Below are 20974 nucleotides of genomic sequence, written 5' to 3' on the forward strand. Positions count from 1 at the left end.
TTAATGTCAGGCTTTCAGGCTTTGGGTTGTGAGGCAGAGACCAGACCTTTGAGGACCAAGTAAGGCAGTGAGAAGTAAAAGAGGGACGGATATGCACGGTGAGGAAGACACATGGTTGACAAATTCTGAGGCATGAAAAGATCGTAGGTCTTTCAGCACAGATGGTGTGTGTGTGTGGGGATGTGGGTGTAAAATCAGATCATCTGTGACTTCTTTTAGGTCTCACAGGCCTATCTAGTGTTTTGAATGGATAATAACCTTCTCAACCCGCATGGTGACATCACATGAGTACAGGATCAGGGCATCAGGCAAAGTGTAATTGCTGATTCTAGATGTTGTATTAGACTTGCTTTTTTTTTTTTTAATTATTGCCACAAGGTCAATCTTTTCTTTTTTTAAATTTATTTATTTATTTATTTATTTTTGGCTGCGTTGGGTCTCTGTTGTTGCGCCCAGGCTTTCTCTAGTTGCGGCGAGCGGAGGCTACTCTTTGTTGAGGTGGGCAGGCTTCTCATCGCGGTGGCTTCTCTTGTTGCGGAGCATGGGCTCGAGGCGCGGGCTTCAGTAGTTGTGGCACATGGGTTTAGTTGCTCTGCGGCATGTGGGATCTTCTCGGACCGGGGCTTGAACCTGTGTTCCCTGCATTGGCAGGCGGATTTTTTTTTTTTTTTTTTTACATCTTTATTGGAGTATAATTGCTTCACAATGGTGTGTTTCTGCTTTATAACAAAGTGAATCAGTTATACATATACATATGTTCCCATATCCCTTCCCTCTTGCGTCTCCCTCCCTCCCACCCTCCCCATCCCACCCCTCTAGGTGGTCACAAAGCACCGAGCTGATCTCCATGTGCTATGTGGCTGCTTCCCACTAGCTATCTACCTTACGTTTGGTAATGTATATACGTCCATGCCTCTCTCTCGCTTTGTCACAGCTTACCCTTCCTCCTCCCCATATCCTCAAGTCCATTCTCAAGTAGGTCTGTGTCTTTATTCCTGTTTTACCCCTAGGTTCTTCATGACATTTTTTTTCTTAAATTCCACATATATGTGTTAGCATACGGTATTTGTCTTTCTCTTTCTGACTTACTTCACTCTGTATGACAGACTCTAGGTCTATCCGCCTCATTACAAATAGCTCAATTTTGTTTCTTTTTATGGCTGAATAATATTCCATTGTATAGATGTGCCACATCTTCTTTATCCATTCATCTGATGATGGACACTTAGGTTGTTTCCATCTCCAGGCTATTGTAAATAGAGCTGCAATGAATATTTTGGTACATGACTCTTTTTGAATTATGGTTTTCTCAGGGTATATGCTCAGTAGTGGGATTGCTGGGTCATATGGTAGTTCTATTTGTAGTTTTTTAAGGAACCTCCATACTGTTCTCCATAGTGGCTGTACCAATTCACATTCCCACCAGCAGTGCAAGAGTGTTCCCTTTTCTCCACACCCTCTCCAGCATTTATTGTTTCTAGATTTTTTGATGATGGCCATTCTGACTGGTGTGAGATGATATCTCATTGTAGTTTTGATTTGCATTTCTCTAATGATTAATGATGTTGAGCATTCTTTCATGTGTTTGTTGGCAGTCTGTATATCTTCTTTGGAGAAATGTCTATTTAGGTCTTCTGCCCATTTTGGATTGGGTTGTTTGTTTTTTTGTTATTGAGCTGCATGAGCTGCTTATAAATTTTGGAGATTAATCCTTTGTCAGTTGCTGCATTTACATATATTTTCTCCCATTCTGAAGGTTGTCTTTTCATATTGTTTATGGTTTCCTTTGCTGTGCAAAAGCTTTGAAGTTTCATTAGATCCCATTTGTTTATTTTTGTTTTTATTTCCATTTCTCTAGGGGGTGGGTCAAAAAGGATCTTGCTGTGATTTATGTCATAGAGTGTTGGCAGGCGGATTCTTAACCACCGCACCACCAGGGAAGTACGAGACTTGCTTTTATGTGCTGGCATACTCTAAGCAAGCTGACTGAATATAAAGGACCAAGGACGAAATAGACAATATATTGTGAAGAAGCTACATGAATAACTTTAGTGCCAATGGCTCTTCAGAATCATATTTTGCATTAATAATTTGGGATCAGCACCAGCATAGTAGGTGCTAAGTGTTTAGCTATTAGATAATATAATCTAGAATGTCCAGTGATCTGCTTTTTTTTTTCTTTTTTGATTGCCTTCTTTTTAAGCATTTTCGTCTTTATTCTAAAACAAATCAGGGACTTCCCTGGTGGTCCAGTGGTTAAGACCCTGTGCTTCCACTGCAGGGGGCACAGGTTCGATCCCCGTCAGGGAACTAAGATCACACGTGCCACGTGGCTAATAAACAAATAAATAAACACATCAAATAGGGCTTGTTTCTCTTACCATCTAGTACTGGTTCACATGTGTGCCTAAGTGTATATATATATTTGAAGCATACCTTTATATGTGAAGCATGAATACCTCACTTTGCGTTCTGTTTTTCTTCATTATCTCACATCTATTTTCTTTTTCCTTGTTTTTAAATTTTTATTTATATATTTTTAATAGGTAATAACACACACATGGGTCAATATTCAAGAGGAGCAGAAGGGAAGAGAGCGAAAAGTCTCCTTCCCTCCTGTGTCCCCCAGCTACCTAGCTCTCCTCCCCAGAGTCAACTGATATTATAAGGTTCTTATGTTTCTTTCCAGAAATAACTTACTAACATGCAAGTACATACATATAAATGGTCTCCCCTTTTACCTGGTAGCCTACTATACACATCTTCCTGTATCTGGTCTTTTTCACTAAACAGCGCATCTTATAGTTCATTCCATGTTGTCTAGACTTCTAAAGAACTGCCTGGGATTTGTCAGCCCCTAGATTACTCCAGCACGCCACTGACCACAGCCTCTCCCTCACTTCCCCTACACATACTTTCCAGCCCCATCGTGATCTCGCATCTCCTGACTCCTTACTATTCTATCAGCTGCCTTTTTTCTCTTCCTGTCACCATTATTTTGAATCATTCTCAGTTGCCTTGGTGCATTGCCTCTTTGCTACATGTTTTTCCATGGATTAGTCCAAACATCCTCTTCCATTTTCTTACACCTGGGCTGCTGGTGCTCTAGGGAAAAGTATACTAATGTGCAGATTAGTGCCACAACACATTTATGATAACTGATCTCACAGGTCCCACAGGCCCAGAAGTTATACGTCCCTAATAAGCTCTTCAACTCATTGCCTCCAGTCATTCTTCCCACCAGAATGATTTTTCAAACATGCAAAAATCCCACTAATTCAATCAATCCCTCCACCCAAGGTAACCACTAATCCACTCTGTCACCACAGATCAGTTTGACCTGACTTAAAACTTCATGTAAATCAAACCATACAGTATCTACTCTTTCAAGTCCTTTTACTCAGCATGTTTTCAGGTATATCCACGTAATTACATGTCTCAGCAGTTCATTCCTTCTAATGCTGAGTCATATTGTCTTGTATGAATTTTGTTGTTGTTTTAAATCTGTTCACCAGGTCTTCACTTCTGAGATACTTTCATCTTCTCTATTTTCTCTATCCTCTCTGAAACTCCTACTGCTCAGATGATGGACTCTTGGACTGATAAATATCAACATCTTTTCCTTACTGTTGTTTAATCTTTGACTTTTTTTTCTATACTCTGGGAGATTCCTTTGAATTTATCTTTTTTTTTTTGAAAGGACTTAATTTTTTTAGAGCACTTAGGTTTACAGCAAAATTGAGAAGGAGGTACAGAGATTTCCCATATACCTTCTGCCCACACACACGCACAACCTCCCCATTATCAACATCACTCATCAGAATGGTACATTTTTTTTTAACAAGGATGAACCTACATTGACACATCATAATCACCCAAAGTCTAAAGTTTACCTTAGGGTTCACTCTTGGTGTTGTACATTCTAATTCTAGGGGTTTGGACAAATGTATAATGACATAGAGCCATCATTATAATATTACACAGAGGGACTTCCCTGGTGGCGCAGTGGTTAAGAATCCACCTGCCAATGCAGGGGACACGGGTTTGAGCCCTGGTCTGGGAAGATCCCACATGCGGCGGAGCAACTAATCCCGTGAGCCACAGCTACTGAGCCTGCACTCTAAAGCTCGCAAGCCACAACTACTGAGCCCGTGTGCTGCAAATACTGAAGTCTGCGTGCCTAGAGCCCGTGTTTCGCAACAAGGGAAGCCACCACAATGAGAAGCCCACGCACCACAACGAAGAGTAGCCCCTGCTCGCCGCAACTAAAGAAAGTCCGTGCGCAGCAATGATGATCCAACACAGCCAAAAATAAAAATATATATATATAGTAAAAGAAAAAAAATCATACGAGTGTTTCCCCTTCCCTAAAAAATCCTCTGTGTATACATTATTTGTAGACACTTAATGATAGCCAAATGACACTGTCCTAAGATTTCTCAATACATCTAAAAGAGAAAAGTGGTGGGCATCATCATATAATGCTGATGTGATACTAAAGACACCCAAACGTGAAACTTCACAGTGGCAGGCTGTATAAAATTTGTGTTGTGAGGTCCTTAGGGGGAAAAAAATATAAAATCTATCACATCAAACTAATATTGATTTGGATGGAATTGCCTTTATAGTTGTGCTTATATTTAATTAGTAAATTTGTTGGTTTCCATGGTTTCATAAGAGATATAAACATAAGAAATATACACCAAGATTTCTGTTTATAGATCTTTAAATAACATCATAACAATAGCCATGGTCTACACTGAGGGGAACACAGAGAATCTTTTCCTTTACAGAAGGATCAACATATTACTCAAAGAAGGGGCACAGGCCTGGAATTGTCAAGTCTTGGTAAACAGTGTGACAGGTCTAGACAGCGATCGGGATCCTGACCTTTAGCCAACATGTGACCTTGGGCAATAGTTTCTTCATTTGTGAAGATGGTAATGGCAACAACGCTCTCCTTGGGATTTGTGTGAAGACTAAGCAAAATAATATATTGAAAATTCCTACCTGGTACAGGGCCTGGCCCACTGTAGGCCTGCTTCCCCTCCACAAGAGGTAGTTCCTATTTCCTCAGTTTTCATCAGGTATCAGCCACAGATAAGCTTATGAGAAAGCACTCCAGAAAACGCTGCCTCCTTGGCCACTCACTGCAACCTAAAAATATAGGGAAAGACTAAATGAAGGCAAAACTGCAAAAGAAATCATTCCTGTAAAAGACAGTTCTGGGAATTCCCTGGGTGGTCCAGTGGTTAAGACTCAGCGCTTTAACTGCCAGGGAACTAAGATCCTGCAAGCCGGGCAGTGTGGCCAAAAAAAAAAAAAAAAAAAAAGACAGTTTTGTCAAGAGCGCTGATATTGATCTGCTCAGCCTTAGCACAACCATGAACTATGTACCATCCAATCAGTATTAATTAATTAAGAGGAGGAAGTGAAAAAAGTGATGGTCCTCATTCCTATGAATGCCTTGTTGACCTAAATTCTGACTTAGCTCCCCTACAATGATTACATTCACTCTGTGTTCTATAGATACAGATTTATTTCTTCTTAAATACTGAGTTAGAATTTCCAGTTGCCCACAAATTATGACTGAAATCACCATCAAGGTATTCTTTCTTGGCCAAATGCTGGGAACAAAGGAATGTATTACTGACTTCTTATTGGACTGTATGCATATGTTTTAATCTATTATTTTAAAATTCTGTGTGTTATATTTTATTTCACCCCTATTTTGTGTGGAAAAGAAAAACACTTTGAGCTTTTGGGATAAGAGGAAAGGGAAAGGCTGCTATTTTAATAAGACGCTACTTCATAATTAGCTTATTCTGAATAAAGGAATTGTTTCCAAGCACCAGCTCTAGGGAAAAGTAAGCATTGTTGATGCCAATTTCATGAGACTGAGGACCAAAGGAAGATTCAGAGAAAAAAACCAAAATACCATGTGATTCTTTGGGAGTGGCCAGCAATTTACCCTAAGGAACAATGCACAAAGCCCCAAAAAAGTCCTTAAACCTCCAATGACTCATTTTCTGAGAAACAGTGTTAGTCTCAAGTCCAGTGTAACTCAAATAATTTGTAGTGTAAGATTAGAGGTCACTAGATTCATGAAAATAATAAAACTGTACTTTCGTCTCATTTTTAGTGGCACATTAGATTCTCCACAGCTGGGAAATTTTTAAAAAGGAAGGGAAAAGCTATGTTCTATTTAAGGCATTAACAGGAGTTCAAATTTGGGTTAATATTGACATGAAGTTTTAGTTTTTAATTCTAGCCTGTTTTATGATTTCAGAATTTCTTAGTAAACATTTACCACAAAAATATATTGATTTTTCTGTACAATACTGTATTATGAGATTATTCTTTCTTTTCCTTCAAGAGAAAATGAACTCTCAAATCCTCAAAAATAAAAACCCTGGAGAAAAAAGAATTTGCTTAGAAGCATGCCATTATCCTCTTGTAAATCCTTTCCTTTCTCTTATTGAGTCCTGCTGTCTCATGCACTGACAATAATACAACATAGTTTCAGTGTGGTGATTGGTGCTATAAACATGCAGAGTTAAACAGAAACCCACAGTAGCCTCCTTCAGTGTAAAGTTGGCTTCTGTCAACAGAGAAAGCCAAAAGCCTAAAAGCATAGGAAAGCAAAACTCAGAGCTAAACATTTTCTGGATCCTGATTATTTTTAAAGTAGAAGCATCAGATGCTATATTTTCAAGCACAGAATGACAGAGGAGGAAAGTTTGTAATCACTACTGAGGAGTGGTCAAGAAACGCATTTAAGAAAGATTAGACATAAATAATTTCCTGTTACCAAATATTATTAAATAAGGGAACATATTACCTTAAGACATTGGTAAAAAATCTTTCTTTAAAAATCCATCAAGTCGGGCTTCCCTGGTGGCGTAGTGGTTAAGAATCTGCCTGCCAATGCAGGGGACACAGGTTTGAGCCCTGGTCCGGGAAGATCCCACATGCCACAGAGCAACTAAGCCCATGTGCCACAACTACTGAGCCCGTGCGCCACAACTACTGAAGCCCGCGCGCCTAGAGCCCATGCTCCGCAACAAGAGAAGCCACCGCAGTGAGAAGCCCGTGCACCGCAATGAAGAGTAGCCCCCGCTCACCACAACTAGAGAAAAGCCAGTGCGTAGCAACGAAGACCCAAGGCAGACAAAAATAAAATAAATAAATAATAATAAAAAAAATATCCATCCAGTCCCTGGGATGTGATCTCACATCTCCGGGAAAATTAGATGTGATTTACCCAGAAAAGAGAAAATAATAGCACGGAGGAGCTTTCCTTTCTCTGTCCAATCCCAGGAATTGTGATTTGACAAAAATTAAATTAAAAATTAGCCCTGAATGTTTCTCTTCTTTACAACGTTTCCATTATAGTTAAGTGTTCTTTTTTAAGTTATAGTATCCCATGTCAACACAAATGGTCCAGCTCCTGGGGCCTTAATTTTAACTGTGAGCAAGGTTTATGATATAACTCACCCCACTTCAGACATCTCTGATCTGAAATTTACTCCCAATCTTTAATGAAGACTAAAAAAGACAAAGGCATTTCCAGAAGACCATTGTTTTTTTTTTTAATAAAAATTTCTGACTATAAATGTTCCAAAATTTACTTGGAAAACACAAAAAAGAAAATTTAAATTACCAATAACAAAAAGATAAGTACATATGTGTTTATATTTCCCTCCAATCATTCAGAGATATAAATCATCTACATATTGGGGTCATACTAAGCATTATATCAAATTTGAAAAAAATTAAATATCCATCAAAAATATGATTTTAAAGTCTGCACGACATTTTGTTACTGTAGCAGTATTATATTTATTATTAGTTAGTCTCTACTGTTGGTAAATGTGGACAGCTTAAAAGATTCACAGGTAAAGTGCTAAAATAACACGTCCTTAAGTTGCCTTTGACACTTGGGAAAGCACAATTTCCCTGAGAAAGTTAAGAACAAGCAAACTTAAGCAAGAAAGAGATGAAGCAGAGCGGAAATAGTAATTCGGGCGTCTGGATCCAGGGGATGAGGCCTAAGGCGACTGGCACTTTGAGCCTCTTAGACTCCTCCCCCAACATTTTACACACATGACATCTAGCTCAAATGAGCATTAAGCACCAATTCGGAAGAGAATAAAAAATACCAGGGGGAGGGGGCTTCCCTGGTGGCGCAGTGGTTGGGAGTCCGCCTGCCGATGCAGGGGACATGGGTTCGTGCCCCAGTCTGGGAGGATCCCACGTACCGCGGAGCGGCTGGGCCCATGAGCCATGGGCGCTGAGCCTGCGCGTCCGGAGCCTGTGCTCTGCAACGGGAGAGGCCACAACAGTGAGAGGCCCGCGTACTGCAAAAAAAAAAAAAAAAAACCAGGGGAGCGACAAGCACTCTGGAGAATGAATCTGGAAGTGGCTCTGGGTGTGAGGAGAATCACAGATCTGTACTGATATAGTATACACCCGCTAAGCATATGAGGTCCTTTTAACAGTCTGCAGTCTAAGTCTTTCCCCCAAACTATTGAGTCTTGGCGTCGCTTCTAGCGGCTGAACAGCTAACTCCTCAAAACAAAAGTCTTGGGACCGAGGCCCGCTCGTTCTCAAACTTGGCAGCCATCAGAACCACTGGAGGAGGTGTCTTATAGGTCAATTTATTTCGGCTCCGAGGCGCACACCACTGACGCTTTTGAGCCTGAAGGTTACAGGTGGCCGCCTACCTGAGTTCGAAACCCGAGCCGCAGGGGAAGGCCCCAGAGCCGGTCCCGGGCCGGACTGCGAAGCGACGCCCAGCCCAACGCAGTGTCTGCGGCCGGCGGGCCGGGCAGGGGGCTTGTCCGCGGACCCCGCCAGAGGGCGCCAGGACCTCGCCGCGCGCCCAGCGGCCCCGGACCTTAGGCGAGACCTGAAAACGCTCAGGTGCGACAGAAAGGGCGCGTGATCCCGGGCCTCGGCGGGCTGTACGGGCGCCTGTTCCAAACCCATCAGCACTCCGGCTCCCTCGGCTATCGCCCGAGCGTAAGACCTTGTTTTGTGTTTTGTTTTAAAAGCCTTCTCCGCCCCCGTACTGCTTGAAGGCGTAAATGAGAGAGGGTGGGAGGGGTGAGAGGGGGAAACGGAGAAAAGAGGCGCTGGAAGGCTGAATGCCTTCTTTAAATTACTGCTGACACCTCGGTTCCAGGCCCCTACAATCTCAATCAACAATCCATTAGAACTCAACAGGAGTAAAACGAAATCCTCGTTTAAGTGTATTTATCCGATCTCCTTTCTCTCTTTCAAATGCTAAATCCATTTCAGCATATGCCCCCTTCTTTCTCTCGCCTTTCTCTCAAGACTGGCAGCCCATACCACTCTTGTAAATATGAAAGATGCTAATCATATGACATATCACGTCTCCGTCGGAGCCGGAATAAAGCCTTCAGATTTGGGATCATTGCCTCCAGACAACAGCTTCATCAGCCGGAAAGTTGGTTTTTTTCTCCTTTCCTTCAACTCTCAATCCCTTCTTTGTCTGGAGTAAAATGCAGCCGACTCGAGCCACCCAGGCCATATGGTTCACTCTGTATTTTCTTAGTTGAATTCTGAATTGTTTCTGTGACTTGCGAAGTTTTTTTGGAAGTGCGTATAAAGACATAGAAGAGCTACTTGTGCAGGGAGAGCTGCTGCGCGCGCCGCGGCCGCCCCCTCCCGGCCTGGAGCCCCGGCGACTCCGCGGAGTGTAACACCGGCGACTGCGTTGTCGCGCGGGCGGGACCAACGACCAGCAGGCCGCAGCTGCCCGGTTCGCTCGCGGTGCCTACTCCGCGCCTCGCACGGCGCCCGGCACACAGCAGGCGCTTGCAGAAATATTCGGGGGGAATGAAAAAATGAATAAATCAGCTACGCGGGTTGACCCCGAATGGTTTGTGTCCCAAAGTATCCTTTTGGATCCGTGAAGAGAAAAGGTAGCCTCGCCCTCTCCCGACACACAGTTTTCTGGCATGTAACTTTCTCATTTTTTTGGTCTACTTATTTGAATGTAAGCTCTATGGGGGTGGGAATAGTGTCTGTCTTGTGCATGGCATTGTTCCCAGGGGTTGGTACAGTGCTTGGCACACAGTGGGTGCTCATTAAGTACATTTTGAAGGTAAAAGGGAGGCATGATTGAATGAATGCGCTAACGTAGAAGGATGATATCTTATTTCCCAAAGGAACAGATTTAAGAACTTTCTCTGCTAAAGATTCGAACTTATTTACCCCACCTCACCCTTTTAATTTATATCATCAACAAACAATAATTTCCAGAAGATAATTCTGGGAGGTTATGTTTTTCCTTAGTGGGGAGAGGAGAGGGAAAATCGGCTTTCAGATCTTTATCCATTGCTTTGAATAAGTTTTGTGTTTTCCAGGTTCGGGACTGTCCGTGCAAGGGAGCAGGCTGCCAAATTTCCTTTCTCTCTGTCTAACTCCTTACACAAACCCCAAAGAGTTCTTTCACCAAATCATTAAATTCTACAGAGGTGGTCAAGCTCGCACTGCTTTTCATGAAACGGAGAAAGAAAAGGGTCCTTGAAGTTTAGAAGATGCCCAAGGAAAACTCCTTGAATGACATCAAAAGAATGAGTTTCCATAGCTGTTGAAGCACGAGGGCCGTGTATCCGCACAAAGAGGGACCGGGGCACCGGGACGGGCTCACCGCTCTGTCCCAGGACAATTGGGTCACTGAAATAGGGAATTAATTACCATTGGAGAGTGGGCAGCCCATTCACCACTGGCTGAGTTTTATTAAACGCCAATATAAATAACAAAACAACTCTTGTGGCTGCACTATTCCTACACGCCAAAGGAAGGATTATGCTGGGGATTAACATCTTAAAGTCTATGAGACTTTCTGACTCAAGGCTCGGAGCTGGTAATCGTGTTTGTCTCCTGGTTCAGCGATTAGTGCTCTCTTTCTTGCACTTTCCCCTGGATAGCCAATGTCCCTTTTTGCAGGCACAGAGGGGTGGGGGGCTTACTCTCCCTAGTGGGCCCCCAGCCCCCTATTCACGCGCCGGCTGTTCTTTTCCCCTTACCTGAGGAAAACAATCAGAAAGCTGGCGGAGATTGGCAAAATCTCCTACAGTGATTTCTTTCCTTCGTGGGAAAGAAGAGGGGTGCTTGGGCAGCGGGCCGCGTAAGGAGCGAAGAGAGGCCTGCCGGGCGCTGCCTTTCCGGAGCGGGTGGGGAGAGGGGAGAGTCGATGCAGAAGGAAGGGAGCCTTTCGGCACCTGCCGGGCGGATTTCGCCGCCATCAAGACGACCTGTGCGTCACGCTGGATTTCCTGAATGTTTGACTTGAGGCACCAAAGCACGTTAAGCGTGTTTAGGGCAAGGGTCTCGGAATGGGGGTCCCGGGGGAGGGGTTACGATCTTCTCTGCCTCTCTTCTCCTCTTGTAGATTCTCCCGCCTCTCCCCAAACACGGAAGTGGGAGGGGTTGGCGCGATGAAATGACAGCGCAGCATCCTAGCTCGGACCTCTGCAGGATTAGATTGACAAATCCTCCCCGACAGGATCCGAGGGAAAATCGAGGATGAGACTGAGAAATCCGCACAGGGGTCCAGTAAGAAGGTGGGGCGTGAGTTTACATTGTTATTGCTCTTGGCTTCCTTGGCTCCCCAGAAGGGGACTGCCAAAAATTCCGAGCTCACTCTGGCTCCCAAGCACTCACCATCACCGGTAATGAAATCTGACAGGGTGAGGAGTCCTCTGCTGGGGTGGGGGGAGCTGATCTTTCCCACTCGGGCCTCCTCGGCGCTAGAAACTGTGCTTCTAGTCCGCGGCGAAGAACTAAGGCTCTTCAGGACCGGCTAACTTTTTCTCTCCCTCTTTCCGCCTTTCTGAGAGCTCACCAGGTAGATTAGGATTTAGGCTACAAAGCCACCCTTGGCAGATACGTCATCCGTTCCTTTTAGCAGAGCAGAGTCCCTCCCTTCCCCTGCAGGCAGGGCGGTTTACTGTGAATTGGGGGACAGGCTTGATGGGCGGGCAAACTTTTGCTCCTGCAACGCTCTGGGAAAGGAGCCCTTCTCTGTCGCCGCCCTCGCCCCATTCACCCGCAACGGCAAGAGTATGGCATGGGGACCATTTGACCTCTCTGGCCACTTGTGAGGTCGAAGTGTGGAAGGGATGTAGCCTGTGGCTCCACAGCAACACCTACCCTAAACTTTGGGGCTTTTGGGTCGTCTCTAAGTTCAAACTTCTTAAAAACAACAAAGACTTTCTAAAGGTCTCCACCCCTTCCCCCCTCCCCTTACGTCACTTTTCTCTCCCTACACGCGCTCGGGCCCCCTTTCTTTTTAAGGCTTGGGGATGAGTTTAAATCACTGGACTCCCATTTCTTGATAACTGCCTGCTTTGAGCTTTTGTTCCCTTAAAGTAGGACTGCACACTGAAAGAGGGGCTGAAGATGAACAGCTTGACCCTTTAGGACAGTTCACGCAATGGACAGGAGCAGCTCTCGGTCACCAAACTCCCTGACGCTATTCACGCGCTCCCCTCCCCCTTCGCATAACATTTCAGCCTCGTTTCATCTGGACAATCTTTTAGACCACACAAGTGCCTCTTGAATTTATTTAAGTTAAAAGAGTGTAAGAAGAGTCCAGCTAAGGATATTTGGCGTTGGTCACATCTTTGCAAATCTGAGTACAAATCGAAATTGCTTTCTTTCAACAAAACCGAGCAAAATGCTGAACATATATAATTTTGCAACTGAGTGTGAACGGCTGATTTCTGGATTGCACTAGCAAGTTAATTGTTCTTGACATTCTTTTAAAAAACAATACTCTACATGGTGGGAAATATTTCCAAAAATATTATCAAGAGTGATGTTTCTCTTGAAGGCTACAATGGAAACACACAACCAAAATTCTTAAAATTCCATGATAATATAGAGGGTGACTTTTTTTTAAAACGCCTGTACTTTTGCACACATCACTGCATATACCCAAAGAAGCCCTTATTTTAAAAATAAAGTTATATAAACTCCCTGATATCTTTAGATTTACATAGATTAGAGACTGATTTATGTCATGTGACTATGTACACAATATATTAGTTTCTTGGCATACGTTTTCTTTCTGAAAATAATTTCCTTTCCTGGAAATTTCCAGAATCAGAAATGTGCAATTCATCCTAATAATATTTTACTGTTACTACATATCTGCACAGGATACACTTAAATACGCACTATTAACTTCTTACAGACAGTAGAAAAGTTTGGATTTTGACAAAGAAAAGCATTCACCGTTTCAGCGCATCATAAAGTCTGGGAGAACATAAAAACTGGGGGGTCAGATACCCAAATACTGTTAAAAATCAACTAAAGAAATCCATTGTGGGGCTGCCCTGGTGGTCCAGTGGTTAAGAATCCGCCTTCCAATGAGGAGGGCACAGGTTCGATCCCTGGTCGGGGAACTAGGATCCCACATGCCACAAGGCAACCAAGCCCAAGCGCTCTGGAGCCTGTGCGCCACAACTAGAGAGAAGCCCTCGCACCACAACGAAGAGCCCGGGTGCCACAGCTAAGACCCGATGCAGCCAAATAAATAAATTAATTTTTTTGTGTGTGTGGTACGCAGGCCTCTCACTGTTGTGGCCTCTCCCGTTGCGGAGCACAGGCTCCGGACGCGCAGGCTCAGTGGCCATGGCTCACGGGCCCAGTCGCTCCGCGGCATGTGGGATCCTCCCGGACCGGGGCACGAACCCGTGTCCCCTGCATCGGCAGGCGGACTCTCAACCACTGTGCCACCAGGGAAGCCCAAATAAATTAATTAATTAAGAAAAAAAAAAAGAAATCCATTGTGTTTTTCACTAGCCCTAACCATCAGAACCAGCTTGATCTCAGTGTTTGTTTGGAGTTATAAAAGCTAATCAGGTCTTCCAGTAAGCCTCCACTTAACTGGATTCTGATTCTATTCTTCCCCCCAATATATTTTATCATAAAATCAACCCAGTACTTCCTAGCTTAACCAAAAATTTAAGACCTGTGCAAAGAAGGATGTTTCTATGATGCTAAAGTAAACTTTCTTTTGTTTCTGTTACATTAACCTATTGGTTTGTCTTTCTTTGCAGGCAACTCCTTCCATGAGACGTAGATATCTAAAGACTGACACCCCATAATATCTCCCATCATTCCAGTATTTGTTTGTAGCAGTCTGATCATTTCCTCAGAACCTAGCTTTCTCATCCTCTGTTTCTTTTAAAATTAACACAAAAATCCTGCATCCACTCCCATGTGTCCCTTTAATTTTTTACCTTGGCTAGCCAAGACATTAGAGAGTTTTCTTTTAGGGGGGGCTGTAAAGAGTATTTACTTGTTTGGTATCAGTGATCATCACCTATAAAATAATGCTAATGTGTGCAACCATGGTAAGCACTTCTGCTATCTTTCACTACTGACACATCTTTTTTTGTTTTTGTTTTTGCGGTACGTGGGCCTCTCACTGCTGTGGCCTCTCCCGTTGCGGAGCACAGGCTCTGGACGTGCAGGCTCAGCGGCCATGGCTCACGGGCCCAGCTGCTCCGCGGCATGTGGGATCTTCCCGGACCGGGGCATGAACCCGTGTCCCCTGCATCAGCAAGCGGACTCCCAACCACTGCGCCACCAGGGAAGCCCCACTACTGACACATCTTTTGCTTGGTCAAACTCTTTTATGAAGTTCTTATTCTGAAGGTTCATGATACAGAGACAGAGACCCAAAGAAGTGTGAGAGAGGCAAATGCTGTATTCTGGAGACACTGAACATTTCTCCTCTTTCTTTTTTAATATCTGCATTTCTGCCTTATGAAATTAATCTGTTCTAAAAGGATTGAGGAGGGAACTGGGGAAATAATTCTTTTAAATTTAGGGAGTTTGTTTTTAAAGTGGAGGAGACGAAAAGCACAAATATCAACCAGCAAGGTGAAAATCGTGGCAGTTTTCAAATAAATTCAGGACAGAAGGAAGTCTGGAGGTTGGGTAGCTGCAGCGGATAACAGTCTCTTTCATGGGATTCTAATTTTCATTTTCTTTACTTTGTGCCTTCCAGGCCGGCTCATGATCTCCCTGCAGAAAACATTAAACAAATTGAAACCACTCCAAAACACTTCCATCATCCCCTTCTCTGAAATACAACTTGTTTCCAATTCCTACAATTCGAATGAGACCGAGACCACAGACAATATCCTTTTTCTCCGGCCACTTTTCAAATCCTAACATTCCAACTGTGCCTTGCTGAAACTTAAATCTGCGAAAGGGACTCCTCTCCAATCTACTGGAGTCCAGATCCATCCCCGCTACTCATGCACCGTCTAACACTCGGCCCAGCACACACTTCTTGGGGCTCTGGTTCTAAGAAGTCAGCCACTTCGACAAGAGGGTGGGCGTGAGCGTGAGGAGGAGGAAGAGGACGCAGGGAGGGCTGTTGAGCAATTCAGAACAAGTTCCCTTCGAGGTCCAGTAGCCCTCCAGCTCTTTTTTTCCTATTGAAAAGCCGGGAGAATCGGGAGGACGGGCCCCATGTCCCTACAACGCCCCCCAGAGCGGAGCAGAGGTCATGGAGATGTCAATGCAGCCCATTCGCTCGAGGGAGCTGCGAGTCGGCGCTCTTCCCCCTGCACCCACCGCCCCCCCACCCCGGCCCCGCGCAGGAAGCCTCTGCTGTCCGCCCCGCCATAAACTGGGGTTAACCCTAACGCCCTCCACCCACAGCAAACCAAAAACCTATATCCGTGCGCAGAGCCTCAGTGTGTCACACGTAAAATGAGGAGGTCCCTTTTCGTTCTCATATGTGAGTGCTTTTATTCTCACATCCCCTAAAAGCCTACTCTATCTGCCCTGGCAGGAGACGCCCCTATGAATCCTCCAATCTCCTCTCTCTTCATCCTCTCACGTCAGTCCTTCTGGAACCTAAACACGCTTGCCCACCAAGTGCCCACAGCTCGTCATCCATACCGCATTCCTCCTTTAACCAAATGAAAGCGTTTTTAAATAGTTTACTATTTGATACAGCTCCTAAGAAGCTTTGCCAAGAGACGTCCGGCATCACCAAAGGGCTAACTGCTTTCCCCAGGATTCTGACCCCCATTAACTAATTCCTTGGATCCCGACGTCCGGGAGCTAGGAGGCCGGGCAGCGCCCGGTGCGGTGCGCGCGCGCGCGCGCGTCGGGGCGGGGGTGGGGTGCAGCCGCAAGGACCCGGGCGGGGGCGGTCGCCTTGGTCTCCCCGCCGGCCCCCGGCGCCCCGGCCCCTAATGAGCCGCTGAAAGGGAGCGGGCTCCGGTGCGCGTGGCTCGCAGGCCTCCCGGAGTCCCGGGCGCCCTGATTGGCCAGCTGCGCCTCGCGACCTCCATTCATTAATAAATTAGCGGCACGCTCCAGCCGAGCGCGAGCCACCAATCACAATGGGCAGCGGCGGCGACAACAGCCGCAGCTTGAGCCGGTGCAGCCGCCACCGCTTCAGCACTCCGACCGCAGCCTCGAGCTCCAGCAGGAGCTTTAGAACCATTTTATGCTGATTAGATAAAGGGGGAGAAGAGAGGCGGGGGCGATGGGAGGAGGAGGATGGATGGCAGGGCCAGGGGAGGGGGGAAGTGGGTGAAGAAAGAGAAAGAAATGAATGATGATAATGCAATGAAAAGAGTAAGCCGGGGAGGGAAAAGCGGGGGAGAAGGGGGGCCGGCACAGGGGGAGGAGGCGGCGGCGGCCGCGGATGGGGGGAGATGGGGGCCCCGGGGGCAGATCTGATTGTTTTCTTGGTGGTATATAAGGGGTTTTAAGGAGAGTCGTGTGCCAGACACGCAGCCACTGAACCACAAGCAGCTTCGCTTTAACTGGAGTGCCTGGGAGTCGCGTGCCAGGAGCCGCACGGCCGGGGACTTACTGACAGACAGACACGCACCACCAGCACAACACACGAGACCCGGGCGGGTCGCCGCGGCCGCCGGGGCTCTTGGCAAACTCGCACGACGGAGAGGTCCCCCGCGGAGCCGCGCCGCAGTAGCGCCAGTCCCGCTGCTTCCAAGGCAGCAGAAGGGGCAGCACTGCGCTCCGGGCTGCTCGGAGAATCGCAGCACACGCCAAAGTAATAGCGAAGCCGAGGCACATTCAGAGAGCGAACCAAGTAAGTATCCGCGCGGCTGCTTCCTACTTGGAAGGGTGTTTCCCGTACTCCGTCCCACCACGCCCGAACGCCCTTCGCTCGCGCAGAATCTTTGTCACGGGGGCCGCAGCCCTTTCCGGGGCGGGAACACAGCTGTCAGGGCGGCCGGTAGAGTTCGGGACTCAGCTGGCTGGCGACGGGGCACAACAAGGGGCGCTCCTGAGCTTGGGGAGCACAGTAGGGGTTTCCTCCCCAATTTACCTTCCTCCTTGGCGCCGTTCCGAGGGGGTCTTCTCGGGTGCGCGCAGCAGTACGTCCCGGCGACACCAAGAACATGCCTCTGCTTCTATATTGACACCTCGTTTGGTTCTTTCTCCCTCTCTGCTCTCTTCTCCAGGATGTTCGTCAAATCTGAGACCTTGGACTTGAAGGAGGAGGAGGACGTGCTGGTGCTGCTCGGCTCGGCCTCCCCCGCCTCGGCGGCTCTGACGCCCCTATCTTCCAGCGCCGACGAGGAGGAAGAGGAGGAGCTGGGCGCGTCGGGCGGGGCGCGTCGGCAGCGTGGGGCCGGGGCCGGGGCCGGGGCGCGGGCTGGGTCGCCGGGAGGGGCCGAGGGCTGCCGGCCAGCGCGGCTGCTGGGTCTGGTGCACGAGTGCAAGCGGCGCCCCTCCAGGGCGCGGGCCGTTACTCGCGGCGCCAAGACGGCCGAGACGGTGCAGCGCATCAAGAAGACCCGTAGATTGAAGGCCAACAACCGCGAGCGCAACCGCATGCACAACCTCAACGCGGCGCTGGACGCGCTGCGTGAGGTGCTCCCCACGTTCCCCGAGGACGCCAAGCTCACCAAGATCGAGACCCTGCGTTTCGCCCATAACTACATATGGGCGCTCACCGAGACGCTGCGCCTGGCTGACCACTGTGGGGGCGGTGGCGGCGGCCTGCCGGGGGCGCTCTTCTCCGAGGCCGTCTTGCTGAGCCCCGGAGGCTCTAGTGCCGCCCTGAGCAACAGCGGAGATAGCCCTTCGCCTGCCTCGACGTGGAGCTGCACGAACAGCCCCGCGCCGTCTTCCTCCGCCTCCTCCAACTCCACCTCTCCCTACAGCTGCACTTTATCTCCTGCCAGCCCGGCGGGTTCAGACATGGACTATTGGCAGTCCCCACCTCCCGACAAGCACCGCTACGCACCTCACCTGCCCATAGTCAGGGACTGTATCTAGAGCCGCCATCTCGGCTACCCACGCCAGGCCTTAGTGGCTACCCTTTCCTGTCCCCGTTCAGGCCCTCCTCCCACACCTCTCCTGACCCCGCTTTCCATGCCCCAGAAACGATCTCACTACTCAGAGCAGGTGTAGCCGTTATGATTCCTCGGTTGTTTGTTACCTTCCTTGGCGAAGGGCTTCCTTCAGTCAGACGGGCTCTCTAATTTATTGGTGTGATGGAGCTTATTGTCAAAGAGGATGGTAGAGTTTGGGGGGCACTTCTTAAGGCTGAAAAGATGCTGGGGAGAGATGAAGGTGGCATGTCTAAAGAGTTCGCAGAGCGGACTGACGCTCTTCCCCTCTCTCGGTGCAGTGCGTGTGAATCTCCCAGGGGGAATGCAACTGGTTCCTGTGATCTCTTCACCTTTGCTTCTATGTAGAGATGTTAATGTCGAGTAGAAAGAAATGTATCTTAGCATCTGAATGATTTTTACCGGTAATAATATTATCCACAGATTTGCAATGGCTGGCATCTGCTTTATTCCCAGTGCTGTCTGCGGGCTGTGGGAATTTCACCTGTCAAACCAAACTTTCCCTCTCTGCTGTGCACTTTGTTCTGTTTCCCAGATTCGTCACAATGCCTATTGTCCCGCCCTTCTCTTTCCTTTTTCTTCTCCATTTTGCCATCTGTCTCTTATGATTTATAAGGGGGAAAAAGTTGTTTTGTTAGAGGGCCAGGTTAGAAGTCATTGTATAATTTGTAGGCTTTGTAATGATTGAATGCAAGCGTGGAAATTTAGGCTGAACTCTCTATCAAAAGGAGAAATGTGGAGGAAAAGGGAAAAATCATGAGGGAGGATTGCTTCATGTATTATTTATCTCGACCTTTTAAGGGAGAAGGAACTCCCCTATTCTTTCAAGAGATTAAAAATAAATCAACAGGCTGAAAACCTAAGCAGACACGGAGCATTATCAGGATCAGCCACACACGTGTTTCTTTCTATTTATTATAAAGAAAAATTTCATGAGAAAAGTATGTATTTTTTGTATATTCTACAGAGTTTATTCTAGTATGTATTTACATCTTGGAAGAACAAGAAAATTGTTCTCATGATTAAACTATAAATAAAATATCTAATTTTCATAGTTTTTGTGTGCTGTATTACAATTTTTTCCTGCTTATGTGGCTTTTAGAAGAATGAGTTGCATTTTTCTGAAATTCTCCCAATATCAAATTGAGTAGAGTACTTGTATTTTTTTGTCAATGTTTGTGCAGAGATTTCACTGACACATAAGGTCTAAGCAATCACAGGAAGCTGAATTATATTCGAGACACTAACACTGATATAAAAGTATAACTCTCAATACAGACAAAACTTAGTTTTTAAGAAATCAATTTCGGAGCAAACAAGATTAGTAAAAAAAATGGGGGGGAGCATTTATGATAATTTTATTTTGATATTAATTATCATTTTAATTAATGATAATTAAATCATGATAAGTGCCAATGTTCAGAAACCTTGATTTTAAAAAACAGTGAAGTTGAAATTTCTTGGTGGAGTATGTAGAAATTTGATTCTTACACTTCACTTCTTTGAGCTTCAGTTATCATCTATGAACTAAAGGGATTGGACATGATCTCTAAGGGCCCCTTCCAGCTCTAACATCTGTGACGTAACTGCGTATTTATAAATTCATTATTGGAAGCTGATTTCATATTAGCCAATCCAGTCTTTGTTAAAATAGTTTACACAACTTCTTCAAAGAAAAAGCAAAAATGGTTTCCTAATCTCCAGGGTACATAACTCTGTAACTTGTACCTCAATCTCCAAAGCAGAAATCAGTGACCTTTGGCCTTGGGTCAAAGATGACCAAGTGAACGTTGACCACATTCTAGGTTTAAGCCCTTTAGGGAAGGGTGTCCAGGACAACACAAGCTAAAAAAGGATCATGTCAGTAAAGAAATATTGGTTGTTCACTGTCTTGCCCACCCTCATGAACTTCATATCTGCTTCTGGTTTGAGCCAAATCCTCCACTCCTCTGCATAAAGCAATGATACCTCTCCTGAGACGCCTATCTGAAACTGCTCTTCCTCTCCATCCATATGGAAAATATTAAGTGTTTAATATCTCAATAACTCCATTTTTAATAAAAGGAAGAACCAACCCAGGGTTTGTCTGGCTTTCATCTCTGGATGTAAGGGAGACCTGTTGGAAAACCCCTTCTAGTTTAAAGATTGTATTATTCTTAGCCACTCGATTATCTAATATGAGGAGAAAGTGATTTTTCTCGTACATTCACCTTTATGTTTCTAGTGTTTAAAAAGCCAAGCCAGCAAGCAAAGCAATCGTAGTATGAGTTTTTTTTTTTTTACATCTGAGAGTTTTGAAAATCACGGTCTTAATGCCAAATAACTGTTAATTTAGTGATGATGATGCTTTTATGGTGATTATAGGCTTCTTTTGGAAACTTGCCAAGGAAACAGGTTCATGACAAGTCTGGGGAAGGTAAATCTTCAGGTGCAGGTACTCAGGAAACCTCAGCTGGTGAGGGGGGATCCTATAATCAGGTGGTGACCCTAACAGCTTATTTGGAGAGGCACAGATGGGGGGAGGGTTCAATAGTCATAGTTTTGATGGGTAATACACCTAATGACTTAACCTGCAA

The 20974-nt window shown here is 45.9% G+C and overlaps 2 protein-coding genes across 6 annotated transcripts in view; one reads left to right on the plus strand and one right to left on the minus strand.

The window, feature by feature from the left end:
- The window catches only part of LOC309809721 (uncharacterized protein), a 39581-nt gene extending 22459 nt beyond the window's left edge, over nucleotides 1-17122 (minus strand). For 4 of the 5 annotated variants that reach the window (XM_082631110.1, XM_082631112.1, XM_082631111.1 and 1 more), the window contains exons 1-2: nucleotides 8727-9545; nucleotides 5011-5157 (exon numbers count right to left, since the gene is read on the minus strand). In XM_082631110.1, the coding sequence (XP_082487236.1) occupies nucleotides 5084-5157; nucleotides 8727-8991 (339 nt within the window). In that variant the 5' untranslated portion in view covers nucleotides 8992-9545 and the 3' untranslated portion in view covers nucleotides 5011-5083. Of the gene's footprint in view, nucleotides 1-5010; nucleotides 5158-8726; nucleotides 9546-16906 lie in introns of those variants that run through there. The other variant, XR_014294896.1, reaches the window with a different exon arrangement.
- A 246-nt stretch (nucleotides 17123-17368) lies between these two features.
- On the plus strand, nucleotides 17369-18526 carry NEUROG2 (neurogenin 2). The gene has a single exon (XM_082631094.1). The coding sequence runs from the start codon at nucleotides 17506-17508 to the stop codon at nucleotides 18322-18324; it is 819 nt and encodes a 272-aa protein (XP_082487220.1). The 5' UTR covers nucleotides 17369-17505; the 3' UTR covers nucleotides 18325-18526.
- Nucleotides 18527-20974: the final 2448 nt, after the last annotated feature.

Source organism: Mesoplodon mirus (genome assembly GCF_964341445.2).
Source record: "Mesoplodon mirus genome assembly, chromosome: 2".
NCBI lineage: Eukaryota > Metazoa > Chordata > Mammalia > Artiodactyla > Ziphiidae > Mesoplodon > Mesoplodon mirus.

Excerpts from the sequence above, each read along its gene's own strand:
- NEUROG2 (XM_082631094.1), top strand. The coding sequence starts at position 17,506 with ATGTTCGTCAAATCTGAGACCTTGGACTTGAAGGAGGAGGAGGACGTG.